A 16451-nucleotide genomic window follows, 5' to 3' on the forward strand; every position below is an offset into this window, starting at 1 on the left:
GTTTCGTGAGCAGCTAAGCTGATCTCTCTGCCACTGGATGGTGGCTAATAAGAAATCTCACTTTTCCTTCTCTCTCTCACCAGCTCTACTTATTTCAAGTTCCCCAAGTTTCACCTCTTATCTGTGACAGTTCTGATGGCAATTAAGCCCCTTAACTAAGTCAACTGTATTCACTAACTCAACACAAAACTGTCCACTTTTTGATGGGTTTGTTTTTTGCTGGCTTAGCACATTGTACAGGGTGACCTGCAAGTTCAATGACCTTTGGAGTCCCTATAAGGAAATTAGCAGGACGAACGACAATGAATAGGGCCCCTTTTTTTCATCTGTGGTGAACTATTATTATGTCCTATGTGGTATGACTTCACATGCACAAGATATTTGTATACAGTTTTAAAAAAGACATAAATTAACACACACAATGGATGAAGCCTACGTCAATGCTGGCAGCGTGTCTGCATATATGCAGACACGTTATCACCATTAGTTTAAAATGTCATCCAAGATTCCTTCACCATCCACATAACTACCTCTGATCCTCTAAATAATTTAAGTCCATTAGTACTTTAGTGTTGTTCTCTATATAGAGTTCCACTCATTTTTCTATGTATTTTTAATACCAAAGGACCCTAAATTGCCCTCACCACAAATTCCCAGTGATGAAGACTCAACACTCTCCCTTATACAAAACCACGCACTGAACCCTAATATATTAGTCTTATTCAGTTTTCTCACCCAATCAGTTTAACTTATTTTGCAGAGCATAAAGTTCATAGTAACATCTGCATCAGTATTCATACCTGAATATATATTGTTACTACCAATACTGGCTTGTATGACAGCTTCCATGAAAATAAGGCATAATGACTTTAAAAAAGTGGATTACCCCTGCCAAAGTTCCTATGTTATATATTCAGAAGTGAAGACCACAATTTCTGGTTGCTAATACTTTTAGTAGAAGATGAACAGATCTTTCAGTGCCTGTCTCAGGCTTTCGGTTCATTAGCTTAACCAATGAACATCCAACTGAATGCCTTCCAGATCCCCCTTCATTGAGGGCCACCAGTAAAGATCCAGACTTCACAGCAAGGTTAGAACTCTCTTGTAAGCTTTGAATACTGATGAACAAAGTTTGTCTTCATCCATTAAACCCTAGCCACCGAGATCCAAAAGACCAAGCAGTTCCCATGCACATTCTGTTCCTTCTGTTGCCTTAACTCCAAGTGCAAACTTAACAATAGCAAGGAAGTGTGACACTCTATCGATATTTATATCTGGGTATCTTTTTAGTACACTGAGTAAGCCCTTTTTTTTTTCTTCCCATTTAAAAACTTTCTGATTAGACTGATCACAGGAATAGCTTAAGGAGGATAGCCAAAGACAAGTTCAAAAGACTGCAAGGTTGCTGTCTTTTGAACTTAGCAATGATTCAGCAAATGAATGATGCATAGGCAGCTCTGCACTTAGCAAGATCTTCACATAGGTGATTCTAAAGGAACATTTCACATTTCATTTCTATGAAGACATTCTAAAAGTATTAAGATCAGGATGCTTCTTAAGATAGCGTACTAGGACACAATTTAATGGACTGTTTTATAAAACCAGCCTCCCCTTGCTATATTTGACAGTGGCAACAAAATTTTGGCAATTTATGGTTTTGTCTTAAGATAATGCGTAAGGGCTTTTGGTTCTTAAACAGACTCTTCCTTAATAACAAACATGCTGAAGATAAACAAGTTTCTGATCTGACTAAAATGAAAAATGTTACTACCAAATGACTACTTTTAAAGATGAAAATATGGAACTGAAATAAGTGAAAGTATTGAAATGGAGTCCTGAAATGAAGATGCAGTTTTACTGTGAAAGATGGTGGTGATTCTTAGAGGTTATTGTAACTATTGAAAGACTTTCACCAATAACATTTAAGCTTTGTTTTCCAAAATTGTCTTGTACATCCTGAATATCATTGGTATTGGAAGGATTATATACACCACCCTCTACCCCAACCACCCATATTGCTAGGAGACAATAGTAAATTTGGCATCATCTTTCAGGAAACTAGAGTTTTGCCATCTTTCAGAAGCATTTCAATTCCAGTAGAAAAAGACCCATGTAAAGAAGGATTATGTATTGACTTTTTGTATTAAAGCCTCACCAACACCATCTATAGCTATCTCATGAATATAACAATGCAAAGGAGTAGGTAAGCTGCATTATCTTCCCCTTTGGGAACCTGCTTTTGTTTTCACGTGGGATGAATTAATCACAGTATCAGTGCATAAGTGCCTGACAGAATCAGGCCCAATCTGAAATCCAATTTGTAAACAGCCAGGATCTCAGATGGGATTAATGATGTGCGAGACAGACAGCAACAGTGTACTTCCATAAGCACTTTGATGGAGCACCCTAAGTGACAGCCCCGGCCTTCCTCTTGTCCAGCTGCTCATTCCCACTCCTCCAGCACACCTACTCTCACATGCTAGCATGTATGTTCCCTCTGATATTCAGTGAGCTGAACTGGTAAATCACACAGATTGAAATTAGCTTTAAAAAACAATATGGGTTAATTTTAATCCAAGTCAGCTCCCCAGCCCAGTTAACTGTGTTACAGTGCAGAAATTTGGATGGGGTGAGGCAGGTCTGAAGGACCCGTATCTTTCTTGGCAACACTCCTGACTTACAACCCTTGGCATAAAAAGTTGCTACACTCAATAAAATACAACCATATAACATCTTAGTTGTTAATCCACCATTAAACTAAATGTAAAAATATGAGAATTCATAAAATCAAATTGCAGTCTCAGAAAAACAAGTATTAGGTGTCAAATTAATTACACAGAACTTAGAGAGCCTACTAAAATGGTCCTCATATAGTACATCCAATAGCAAAATAATGCTGTTCATGAGAAATTTTGAAAACTTTCAGAATACTTCACTACCATAAAATCTCCTTTGTCAGTCTACTACAATCACTGTGAAGGTATACCAATGCTGACATAATGCTAGGATTTTATATATAGTTGAAAGACTTTGGGGTGGGTTTTCTTCCCTCTTCATCTTTCAGGTGTTTTATCAAAATCAGCCATCTCCAAGAGATCTGTTTTTAAACTGATTAGCTAAAACTTCGCCATTGCAGTTTGAAATTCACTTCCCCCGTATTAAATAGGGAACATCAAAGACAACAAGATAAAAAAATCTGTCAAACAGAGATTTGCTACAAAGGAATTCAAGTACTGAAACCACAAAACAGACGGAATTATTCATCTTCCTAGAATCCTTTTTAATAAAGACAGCCATCCCACCTAGCTTACTTGATTCTGGAGTTCCAAGTTACCTTTGCTTTTTCTTCTCAACCACAAGAGAACTATAAAAAGTTTACGCTCTGCAAGACTGTGGTAAGAAAAACCCATCCCATTAATCTGGCATGGCTTTCAAAGGCAAACTCAGACATAGTGGTATCGTTATTTTCTTCTTTCGACTTTCAAGCATTTATTATTTCTTTTTTAAACACCCTTATTGTTAGAACTGAAGTTGTCCTTGACTTCTCAGATCACCTAAGTTTTTCTTTAGAAGGCAGATGTCTTGAGTGGAATTTTGTTTGTTCTACTATCATAATTTAAGAAGGAAATACTACAGTTACTGCAATTCCCCAAGGGTCTAAAAAATTCAGGAGGAGTCAATTTCCTCCAGCTCATAAAACAATTACTGTTAAAATCAATTTATCTTCTGGAATTCAAAGTGAACAGAGAAACAAAAACAGGACAGTCACCACTTTTATAAAAAGGTGAGGAGAAAGGAGAAAAACAAGATTACTACTAAAAAAGTCAGGAGTAAAAGGACCATCTTTCTATTTCATCCAGATGAAAAGTGACAGGCACCTGCCGTTTGCAGATCTGGTATCTACATGTCTGTTTTACCAGATCATGGTAAAACATGGTAAAAAAAGTGACAAGATAGGAAATTCAAGTCATCAAAGAAACCTAAAGAGCTCTTTAAGAACTACTCAGTGACAACCATAAAATGCTGCTTACCCGTGCATTGTGTTTACCTTGCTGCGGTCTTAAGAGCATTACAGCAACTGATTCAAACCACCCAAAACATATTTTAAAAAAATTAACCTTCTTTCTTGTTCCATCTAGTAGTAAAAATTGCATCCATTGCCACCAACAGCAAAAGAAAAGTCTATACACTAAAATAGTAGAAGTAAGCTCTCAAAAAGAAAGCTGAAAAGCTTTATTATATAATGATATGCTTATGCACAATTTTAGTGATCCCTTTTCTGCCATGCACACACACGTTCATTTAATATTATTATTATTATTACTTGCCTGTTGCAGTCCCACTGTCGCTCTGCAGCAGTGCTCCTGTCACTGTTTGTGCGTTGTTTGGGTTTGCTCCTGGTGCTGTTGGGGGAGGAGGCCCTGCTCCACCCCCAAGGAGCATACAGGATGGCGGAGGGGGCTGCCCACGTTTCAGTAACACTTTGTGGTCCTGCTGGCAACGGAATCGCGGCGGCACCTCCCGAGGCATGTAGCGGGCGGCGCTTGGCGGTTGTCCGTTCGGCACTGCCACCCTTTTGGCATTGTTGCCACCATTGACTGGTGGCGATGGAGAGTTGCCAATTGGGCTGGCAGCCACTGGTTGGCTTAAACTTGGTTTCGTCACTTCGGGCACTGAAAAACAGGAAGAATGAAAATCAGAAATTTTTCCACTTAAACCTGCGTTAGCTACAAGAACTCACCGAGACTCTCTCCTTTTTTATAATTTCGTTCTTCTCTGAAATACTGTGCAACTTCAACCTCATCAAATAACAATTTAGTTAAAGAAGCAGAAATAAGCAGTAGCGGTAAACCTCTTGCTTCCATATGCAACTCTGTACCCCAGGATGAAACTCTGCCCTCAGCAAGTATTTCGCTCTAAGCCCCAAATTTCTTGGAAATGTAAAGCTGGAAAAGAATACCACCCTGGGCAATGATTTTAAAATATGAGCAGTCAAATATAACTGGTTCCCCCCACCCCCACCCCGGCTCTGTTCCCTGATCTTCAACTGATTTTTTGGATTGTTATGCATCCCCCTTATGGGAGATCTGAAATCAGATCCCAAATTTTCACCTGCTTATTAGGCTACACGGCCACTGCCAAAACAAACAAAAAGAGGGAAAAAAACTCCAAAACCTCCTCTCGGCTTCAGAGTTAACAAATCCAAGTTCTCTGTACTGCTCTCAAATAAGGCAGTAATAGTTGACTCTCACCCAAAAGGCAGTCCTACATACAGCGTTTGTATTGGGCTTGCCTAAAGTTTCCCAGCTGGTCACCAGGTGCCCCTATAAACAAGGACAAGCTGCTTCTGAGGGCTATTATGCATTGGAGAAGAGGAAAACCACAAACAAATCCTTGAGGAACTAACACCACCACAAAATTTGCTTAAGAGACTCTAGACTTGTGACCCCTTACTCATATTCTCCATGTGCTTTTTTGAAATAGAGCAAAAGAAATTACTAGCCAGGCACCTGGAAGGTGTAATTGCTAAGGCATCAGACTCCAAAGGCAAGGAAAATTTAATACATCTACTCTAGCCTTTATTAAAGATTAATACAAGAAAGGGATGTCCAGATACCCCTCCCCATCAAAGTGAACGTCATCAGTAAAACTTTTCCTCTTACAAACGTGAGATCAAAACAAGTGAGTGTCTCTTTGGCAACATGAATGCATTATTCCCCGTATTTTATTTTGATAAGGGTTTTCTGGTTTCTCTATAGGCTTCATTGCCCAAAACCCCAAAAAAGGTATTGTTGGCTGTAAAATCAAGTTACTATCTTAGGTCTTTTCTGTCAATAATGGCAATTTCCCCCCAAAATTTTTAGAAAGCTGACACATAAATCAAGATTAAATATACTTTTAGATCAGCTAAATAAGCTTAACTTTCAAGATGCTCACTCATCAGTCTTGCCTTATTTGTTGGACTTCTGGGTGCCTGAACTTCTCTTAAGTTTCCAAAAACTCATTTAGGTACCTCACCATAAGCAGTACTTTCCCTTGTCTTCCATTCCATTTATATAGGTGGTTTCAGTTTTTGGTTACTTGTCTAAAACCTTTGCAAAACTGAAAACTAAATATTTCAGCTAACCTATCTTATCAACAATCCTCATTCCCTCTTCAAGTATTTTGATGCTGACAATGTGAACAGTTTTAGGTTCTCCATTTTAAATCACCTCAGCTTTTATTTCTTCTGAATACACATCTTCAGTATTTCATCTTGACTCATAATTCCCCTTCCTTTTCCAACAGTTTTGATCAAGATCTGAGTCTTGGCTCAAGTCAATTAAAAATACCCTTTAGGATCAAAGATTCTTACCTTTGGTTTTTTGATCTGTGACCTGCAAATTAAGAGCAAGAATGTAAATAGAGTTTTAAAAACCTCAAAACAAACATCGAACAGGCTGCGCTAAATCACAACCTTAATTTATTAGCACAGGAACAGTATTTGTTGTTGCATGAAAATAATCAGCTGATGAACTACAAGTCTAAACAGTATTCCTAGTCATAGATATGAAGTTTTCAGAAATACTACAGCTCCTATAATACCTTTGCCTGATGCAAAAGTCCCTGGCAGAAACAGTAATTCCTTCACTCATGATGATTTTTAGTATTTACTCCCCTCCTCATCCCAAACATGGACTTCCAAAGCACCAATAAATATGTGCTATAGCACTACACTGCTTTCAGATTTTGGAGGTGAAGTATTACAGTTAAAGCGTAATGAAAACTTCCTTCTGTGAGAGTATCCTTACAGCAGACTGCTGGGGCTAGCAACGGAATTCCCACAGGAGTAACCATAAGTGAGAGTAGCAGTCTGTCTCTCTGCCATCTTCCCATTTTAGTTTTCCAAGGAGAAGAAATCCTAAACCTTACTGGATTCATTGCCACAACTACCAAAAGTACCAGCAATACCTATAAAGCACCAGACTTTAAAATCTCTTGAAGGTACTAAGAAGCTGATTACTGAAGTGAGCCATCACGCTGGCCAATGTACTCAGTATGTGGTTTTGCTGTACTTCTACGTTCTTTCAGCATAGCAGATTTCAAGCTACAGTAGAGACAAACATACCACTGGTATATTCTCTGGAATCATGTGTACTGTAGCATGTTTTGAACTTGTCGATCATGAGTTCCATTCCACAATAATGGAAAACCCCCTAAAGATCATCATGTGTCAGGTTCTATGACAGCTATTCTTAAAAGAAATTGCTGAACTAGTCCATAATTCTGGAAAGCACACAGTGACAGTATATAACAGTGAAAGCACAAGTAAAAAGCAGTTTATTGTTTAAACCAACCAAGCCAGAACTCCTTTGTGTGATAAAGAATAAAAAGACAAACTGCACTGAATCGCTATGGCATCATTTACTTTGCAAAGACGAACACTGCAATATGCAAAGTGGAATATTCCCTATAATATAAAGTCTTAAGCATCGTAACTTCACAGAACTACATAATCCAAGACACTAAAAATGCACCTGTACCAGAACTGTGTCTGTACCAAGCCAGACATCAATTTTCACTTCACTTATGAAAAATCCCATATGCGTCAAATTACATCTTCTTCTGTAACACAGTTAAAAGTTCTGTTAAGCACTTAAGTGACACTGATGCTCCACTACTAAAGGAAAAGGAAGAGGAAAAAAAAAATTATTCATTAAACCAATCTGGTAATGCTGATAGGTTTACTATTGTCAACAGTAAACACGTACAGTAAATGAGTAACTTGTCTACTTGGAAAAACCTAATTTTGCCAAATCTTTAAAGAATTCTACATGATAACCAGAGTTTGCTTTAGGGAAAGAAAAAAATTACTTCTGCCTATACTGCATCTCTCTCCAGTCAAAATGATCTGGTTGTGTGTGGGGTTTTTTTTTTTTTTTGCCTAGAATACAAAAGCTGAGAAAACGTGACACTGTCTCAGATTTACAACTGTCATCTCTCTGTAGGCAACCTTTAAGCATTGTCAGGGCAGGAGCAGCTATAGTGAATGGGAAGGTAGAGTCAAACTCAGCCTTCTGACAAGCTACCAACAGCCCCTGGGACACCAACCACAGGAATTTAGTCTGTGAATCTGCTTGCATAACCTCTGAAGTGATTTTTTTATTTTTTAAGTTTCAGAAGATCCAGACAGAAACAATTGTTTCATGTTATACAAATTCTGTCTGAAAAAGGTACCCCCAAATCATTACTACTTATTTGGTGAACACCACCACAGTCACTAAGAACGAACACACACATTTATGTTCTGTCTATTCTGTTGCCTGCTTTGCTATTCCTAGATATCTCCAAGTATTACTATTAAGTTTGGTCTCTAGGAGATTAACTTATTTAGTGTTTACCCTTCCCAAGATTCTGGCAAAATATCATAACGTTCAATCATACTGAATAACTTAGTAGGTGAGGGACCACACAGGAAAGCTGGCAAACCTCCTTTGTATTCAAAGTGCCGATTCCTCAGTAAACACTCACAGCACTGTTATCAGGATGATCGGTACAACCTTTTCAAGTTTCTCTTATATAATTGAGTATCAGCATATAATCCTCAAGTCACTAGTCTTTATCTACTAGGGCCTGCTCCTCCTGGTTCCTACATACACTTTTTGTACTTGAACATTAAACAGCAGCAACACTGAGGCAAAACGACACTGAAGAAACCTTATTCTGTAACTACTGATCTTTTGCAGTATTATTGGGGCATATCAACACAATGACTGGATAAAGACAACAAATACACCAGTTTATCCACACCTAATTTAAACTGAAAGACTCAAATTGGTGAAAAAGCCAGATTTAAAAAGACCTCGGATAAGCCAAAATTTAACTGAAATCGGTGCTGGCTGTTGTCAGCAGAAACCTACAGAATCTAACACTGAGTAATGTCTGATCTTTTGTAGGATCTGCTGTTACTGAAGCAACTGAAAAACAGAGAGTAATGAGAGAAAGTAAAGCCTTCTGCTCTCAATTTCACATAATCACTGAGGTTGGAAGGGTCAGCCTCTGGAGATCTAGTCCACAGTTCCCACCGCTGGTCCCCACCTGCCCCCAGGAGTCTCACCAACTCAGAGTAAAGTCATCAAAACCAGACTGCACAGGGCCACATCCAACTCATTTTTGAGCATCTCCAAAGATGAAGGCACCACAACCTCTCCGGGAAACCTGTTCCAGTGGTTGCCCAGTCACACACATGCACAAAAAAAGTCTTTTTACGATTAAATGGAATTTCCTGTATTTTAATTTGTACCCAATGCCTTGTGCCTTGTCACTGGGCACCACTGAGAAGAGCCTGCCTCCATCTTCTCTACTCCTTCCCACAAGGTATTTATATACATTGATTGATAAGATCCCCCTGAGCCTTCTCCAGGCTGAACAGTCCTAGCTCTCTCAGCCTCTTCTTATTTGTCAAGACACTCCAGTCCCTTAATCATCTTACAGGCCTTTTGCTGGACCCGCTCCAGGATGGTTACATCTTACCAGTCTTTCACTGGGAAGCCCAGAACTAGACAGAAAGGATTTTACCAGTAAAAAGCATCGATAAAGCTGCAAGAGACTCAAGTTCATATGTCAAGTTAGCTCCTAGAACAATCTACTAGATTTTCAGCAAACAGAGCTTCTAATACACCAAATGTTCACACCCATTTTCTAAGCAAAAACAATTTTCAGTGACTTATCAATTCTCCACGGTTCAGATTCGAACTGATACACTTCAGCAAAAGCGCTAATAGCTACAGAAAATGTAAAACCTAAGTGATACTTAGCAAAAAATAAAGTGAACCTTCAGTAGTAAACATTTCATATAAACTTTCTTAAGAACTTAAAAAAAAACGTATCTTCTTGCTCTAGAAAATACTTAGTCAATTTTACTGCAAGAACTGCAAAAGCCCGGCAGCATTTCCGTCCCCAAACACCTCAAAACAGCAGGAGTTGCATATATCAAGAGAGTCCATATTCCATAACTTTAATACTTTATATCTAAAAACTTCTTTTACTTCACATGACACACTAAGGAGAAGAAATGTCTAAGTTAAACACTTGATTTCCAGAAAAATGATGCAAAAAATAGTCTTTAATGAAGCATCACTCTAAACAATCAAGTTTTTAAGCTCAAATACAAACAATTTAACATCTTATCACCCCCAATACTATTTATGTTCCAGGGGAATAAAAGAATTCAAATATCAAAACCTACCTTCTGAGCAGATTCCTTCTTTTTCTTATCCTCTTTCTTCCTTTTCTTGTCTTCCATTAACTGTTCTTCCCTTTCTTGCTCCTTCTCTCTGCCAAAACATGAAAAACAACGGTATGAGCACAATCAAGTTGTATAAGAGCCACACGTACTATATCCCTCTTCCCCCTCAAGAAAGGAAGTCAAGATACTAGATTCCTCTTATCAACATACTTCATTTGCATTTGAGGGTTTCAGTCTAACTGAGATAAGAAAAGCACCTTCTAGTTCAGTGTGGCCACAATCACGCCACTTGCTGCATAAAGGAAAATTCCTTTATTTGGATCAGGCCTCTTATGGCAGTACCCTATATAAATTAACTACATGCCTGATACTAGAAAATATCTTCAAGACATTTTGGCCAAAGTACCCTTTTAATTGGGTTGTGCTATTATTTAATGAACAGTCTCATGAATCTTTTCATATGGTAAAAAAAAGGAAGTTATAATTTAATATAAGATGGTTTGGTCTGATACGACATTTATCTTCACAAGGGGAAGAGATTATTCTATTGCCTGTAGCTATGTCACTTGTGAGATACTAGAAATGTCATATCAAATCAAAACCATCATTTATTATACAAATCACTAATTTAATTTCTAGCCTATTGTACCCACCCACAGAATTTTTGTGATGAAACTTGTAATATAAACTACTTTCCAGGGAATCTATTTTTTCCACAAGAAGATTCTTTCAAAAAAGGAAGAAAAATATGTGCAGCTGCTATTGTTGTCAAGCTATCATCTTGTTGCTATGTTTCGTATCAAATACGAAAGTACCAGAAAGTGGTTAATTTACTGCATATATGCAATTGGCTAAGCTGTTTCTATGGTGAATCACATTTTCATTAACCAATTCTCTTCACCTCCTTGAAGGCAAATTTAAGACCAGGTTTTCAGCTCACTTGGAGTAATTTCTTTTTACAGGGAAAGATTAAGACAAAGACAATTAATGTAAAAAGATGATCTGACAGATGAGGGGTAGGCTCAGAGACCAGAGATCTGTACTTTACAAATGGGAAACAGCTAACAGGTATAACCCATGATCTTTCAGAACAAGATTTCATAAAAAACAGAACAGCTTTATAAACAAAACTGGAGTTTATAATAGTAATTATAATAGTCCTGAACTATTTCTTACATTTATGCACAAAACAGAGCTCTTTTTTGACCACAGTTTAAAAAGCTTAGAGTTGAGTTGGTTTTGCTGTCACATCACTCAGACTTTTCCTTCCATTGCATTTATATGGTATAGGTAATGTTTTTGTTTGCATTTTCACTAGATACTTCCAAGCCAGTGTACAGAGACATTTACATAACTGATCTATTCCTACAAAAATATTTTGAGATATTATGTGTTAACAGCTTTCTGATTGAGGACTTTAAAGAACTCTCTTAAAGAGAAAAAGTTCTGTGGACAGCAATAAAATGTCTTCCTGGTTTCCTAAAGTTAAGTTCTCCTTCTTCATGGATAGAGAAAATGGGTAAGGGCAAGATGAGTTCTTAGTAACAACATCTTGAGGTTATTACCAAATCCGATTCATACAAAATGGCAAGTTCAGTCTGCATTTAACGAAGTTTGAGGCAAGCATTCCACATCATACGGAACAGTGTTTTATGCACTCTGTCTGGTATTGCTTAATTAAGCCAGGTCAGTTCTTGCTCTTTTCTGTTCTCTATAAAATGTTAAAGCACACCTCCAGCCCTAAACTCTGGAAAAGAAAAGCCCTGCAGGTTTTTGAGTTTTACTTACAGCACAAGACATAAAGCACTGGGGAGGTTAGTACACTTCGCGTTGTCTGTCATGGCATTGAGACAACATTTTCCGTTTTCTTTGAGCCACAGATTGTAAGCAATATGAAAAAGCTCTCTAGTGACACCCTCATCTTTCAAAGTTACTATAACCCCAAATTATGTTTACTACTTTTGTAGTGTCAGGCTATGTGTGCCTTTTGGGCTGCAGTGCCAGTTACAAGCATACTATTTCCAAAAAAACTTTCTTGCAGCAGGCAAAAGTTTAAGAGCTGTCTTAAAAGAGCTGCTGAAAAAGGGCAGGATCAAAATACAAAATGACTTCCAGTAACTGCCTGGCACACAGACAGCCTTCTACTTAAAAGCACCTCCTTAGTTTTGTGAGAGCAGAAGAGCAGGAAATGGAAAAAAATGAGAAAAAGGTTATATTCACAATTAAAGCTGAAGCTATGGCTTACAACGACATGTAGCACTAATAATAAAAGGAACCAAGGATAGAAGACTCATAGCCTGAAAGTAAACACCTAGTTATGGTCATCTGTCCTTGTGCTAAGTTCAGGACAGGGAGATTGCTACTGCTGCTGCCTTGTTTTCAGACATATACAGACAAATATCTGTGGTACTAAGGCTGCAGAGAAGCCCTTTGCTTTGCATGACAACCTCCCCTTCTTCTGCTCTTTTAGTAGAGATGTGCATTTAATATTCCATTGGGCACATCATCAACAACTACAATAAAGCAATAATCAATACTTAGTAATTTAGGCTTCAATTCAGGTAAGCACACACGTAACTTCTACTGAGGTGGAAGGGATCTATCTGAACACTTGGGCTGCATCACATGTACAAGACCATAAAGTTCCTGACAAAGCGTAACTGAAACCTCACAAACACGTAAGAGGTATGAAGTTATACTCTCCAAATGACAGAGCAAGAATTGATGCTATAAACCGCTAACAATGTATCACTATGTTGAAAGTTCACTGACTTGGGGGGTGGAAATAGCTTATTACCATTTTGGGTATCAAACTTGTCATCTTCCCACTTTCACTCTTTGATGCATTTCACTAATATTTGAAGTTTTATTATCAATGGTTTCCCTTTCATTTGTATGCAAGCAGCTTGTTAAACATAAACTTAACTTGCAGTGTTAAGTATTCCGATAAATTTAATATAAACAAAGCTTTCAAGAACCTCTTTGATTCATTCAGAAGACAACGCTGCCTATTAACCTTCTCTCGTTAGCTAAAAGATAATTCTTCCTGGCCTGGTCACGGAAACTGGGGGTCCATCATTCCAGCAACCAGGTGCTTAGATTGACAAGATCAATACAGGAAGAAAATCCATCAACTCCAAATGAGTGAATTTAGAGTAATACAATGGGGTGTGGTTCCGGTTTTTGTTACCAGCACATAGTAATAGGAACACGGACACACCACAACCCTGAAGAGGAAGTTTGCTAAACAGCAATCAGCAGCCAGCTTTTTACTCTAGCTTTCTTCAAGAAAGCATGTGTTGATCTTAAAAATATGACCTAATTGCACTTTAGTATTTCCCACAAAACCTTAGAATTAGCATTATTGAAAAGTATTTAAAAAGTGTGTTACAGACTTTAATTCGGAGTATTTAAAGGCATATTAACAGCTTACAAATGAAGAGAAACTATAGGTTGTAATCCAAAATTTTATTTTATTTATATTTTCTTTTATTTATAAAAAACCAAAACCAAACCAAACAAACTCAGTAGCTATGATGCAGGACACTCAATACCTTATCTAAGTTCTTATAACAACCTTTTCTGGCTAAGACAAAAGCAATCATTTCAGAAAAAAGAAGGTTTTTCAGCTAGGTAACTAGAGAAGTAACAGAACAGATAGCCCTTTCAGGAAACAAAGAAAAAATAAGTACTCAAAAAGTGTGCCCTCCCCCAAAACAATTTACTAGTTTTGGAAAATACTCATTTCCTGCAAAATCCTAACATTCCTTTTTCCAGAAAACTATTTTAAAAAGAGTTATTCTCGCAACATATGGGCTTGCGGCACACGTAGAGGACAGAAGTTGTCTTCAAAGTTCTTGCTGTCACAAACTGAACTGTGAGACAAGATGATGTACTATATATTACATACTATCTGCTGGCAACACACATTGATAGGTAGAGATAAAGTGCCACACAGAGTATTGGTCTACACAAAAAACGCACAACCCTATAAAGTCACCCTCAAACTAAAACTGCACAAAAAATATAAGTAAAATATAAGAAATGAAAATTCCTAGAAACTCAGGAGTGGCACTTTAGTGTATGCAACTCCCAGTTCCTTCCACAGGCCTTTAGGACAACAGTGTAACAGTGTTTGGAAGTTCCTCATACGTAAAGATGCAGACTAGATACCAGTACTGTGAGTCATCTTCCCTCCTCTTGACCCCACGCTTTATTTTCTTTCAGTACAGTTAACTTGGTTTAGCCATACTATGACACAACACAGGAGTGTCAGTAAACTTCTATAGGTGCATCCTGTTCTCTGCATTGTAAATAAGCATAGGATTTACAAATCTGCTTCCAAATTGTGAGCCAACTTCTGTATCTTCTTCCAGAACATGAGGGATTTGGAAACTACACTTGCAGGATCAGCAGCACTTTAACAGAACAAGCTTTTATCTACATAGCTACAAGGTCACATTAACAACTGTTAAATTTTCCCTAAAGGCTTTAGCCATAACTAGCCAGAGCTAAAGGCCATCACCTTATGTGAGATAATGATTTGCATGCATAGACCAGTCTCACTTAGAGGCAACACTTGAGCTACTAACTCTTTCTTTCTTACAGACAGGCCTCTAGTGATCCATATATATATATTTCTAATCGTTTAGAAATAGACAAAAAGACTCAAAATTTGAAGGACTAAACCAGAAATTTAATCTACAGTGAGGTATCCAAATTTGGTCAAGATTTGAAGCAAGAAGAATTTCCAGTGAACTCTAAATACAAGCATCTAGTTTCTCAGCGTTTCTGAAAGTTTCCTCAGTATTTTGATAAATTATACAGCCTGGATACCAGCAGAATTAGGCATCACACACTGGTGTCTCAGATACATTGCAAAACACCTTTATAACAAGCTCAAGGCCAGGTACACTTCCAAGGCAAAAGCTCCTCTTAATCTATACAAGGATGAAATCTCTCAGAGAAAAGTCAGCTGTCTTCAACAATGCTATTTCATAAACAGCTTGCTGCTGCCACTGGAGAAGTAGGTTTCATTTTCTTCCACTTTATTTCTCTTCATCAAGCTCTGTCCCTAACCTTCCCTTGCCTGAGCCTTCTATGGAACTCAGCTGATTGTATGGCAAGCAAATTCAACTCATGAAAACTCACCTGGACCATTCCCTCTCATTTTGTAAATGGAGTTAGAGTATTCTCAGATGAACACCAGAAGTAGTGCACACAAGCAGCAAGGGATCTTTTTTCAAAGGAACATGTTAAATTGGTTGCAACTGAATGAAACTGCACCTTATTGTATTGCAACACCTCTCCACACAGCACCCAGTTAAAACTCTATAAATTGTATCATAGAAAGATCTACTAGTAAAAGTGAGTGTATTTCCTTTTGAAACAGATTCCTACATTGTTCTAATATATTAAGGAGAATGTTTCCTCTGGACTGTATTTAGTCATTTACTCCATACTCCGCATATGTGACCCGAGCATTGTCACCTGCATCTGTGCAATTCTCCTAACTGTAACAGGGGCTTTGTTGGTACATTCGTCTAGCATAAGAGTATTTATATACAAATACATTAAAAAGCATAAGCTGCTTAGAACTAAGGGTCACAAGCAATGAAGAAAAAGCATACTACAAACTCCCAAATGTGAGTTCTTGTACCTTGAGTGTAAAGAATACTGGCAGTCTACTGCTTCAAATGCTCAAGGTGGATGAAAGCTTTTAAATCGTATCAGGAAGCTGGATGTCAAAGACTAAAAATGAAGCAAAATTAAATGCACTGCTACTGGAGTATAGAAGTCTTTACAGTTTTACTTCTACTTTCATTCAACATATCCCACTTAACAGACATGCACCATTATTTCAACAGCATGAGTATGGCACGTCCAAACACACAAGTGTGCTCCAGCACATTTAAACAGAACATCAAACACAAGCAAGACGTAACACAGCATGGGATAGGTCCCAGGGTTGACAGACCCTAAATTCCTAAAGGTAAAATTACTTCCACTAGATTAAGTCATGAAAAGAGTTATGGTCTTGCTGATCAAAAAATTCAAAATGGGATTAATTAATTTTATAAAAAAACATTAAAATGCACAACACCACAGCCACCTTTCTTGTTAAGCAATGCTTGCATGCATAAACTAGACAGACATAAGCCAGAAAAAAGCTGGTTAAATAGGAGACAGCCATTTAGAAAGTCAGTCTTTAGGCTGAACTGAC

At 37.8% G+C, this 16451-nt stretch overlaps 1 protein-coding gene across 39 annotated transcripts in view; it reads right to left on the reverse strand.

The window, feature by feature from the left end:
- TNRC6B (trinucleotide repeat containing adaptor 6B) overlaps positions 1 to 16451 on the reverse strand; it is a 147442-nt gene that overhangs the window by 48476 nt on the left and 82515 nt on the right. For 37 of the 39 annotated variants that reach the window (XM_075154487.1, XM_075154449.1, XM_075154531.1 and 34 more), the window contains 3 exons: positions 10229 to 10316; positions 6356 to 6377; positions 4329 to 4673 (listed from right to left, as the gene is read on the reverse strand). In XM_075154487.1, coding sequence (XP_075010588.1) covers positions 4329 to 4673; positions 6356 to 6377; positions 10229 to 10316 — 455 coding nt within the window. Of the gene's footprint in view, positions 1 to 4328; positions 4674 to 6355; positions 6378 to 10228; positions 10317 to 12016; positions 12085 to 16451 lie in introns of those variants that run through there. The other 2 variants (XM_075154712.1, XM_075154760.1) reach the window with 2 other exon arrangements.

Source organism: Calonectris borealis, chromosome 1 (genome assembly GCF_964195595.1).
Source record: "Calonectris borealis chromosome 1, bCalBor7.hap1.2, whole genome shotgun sequence".
NCBI classification, from domain to species: Eukaryota; Metazoa; Chordata; class Aves; order Procellariiformes; family Procellariidae; genus Calonectris; species Calonectris borealis.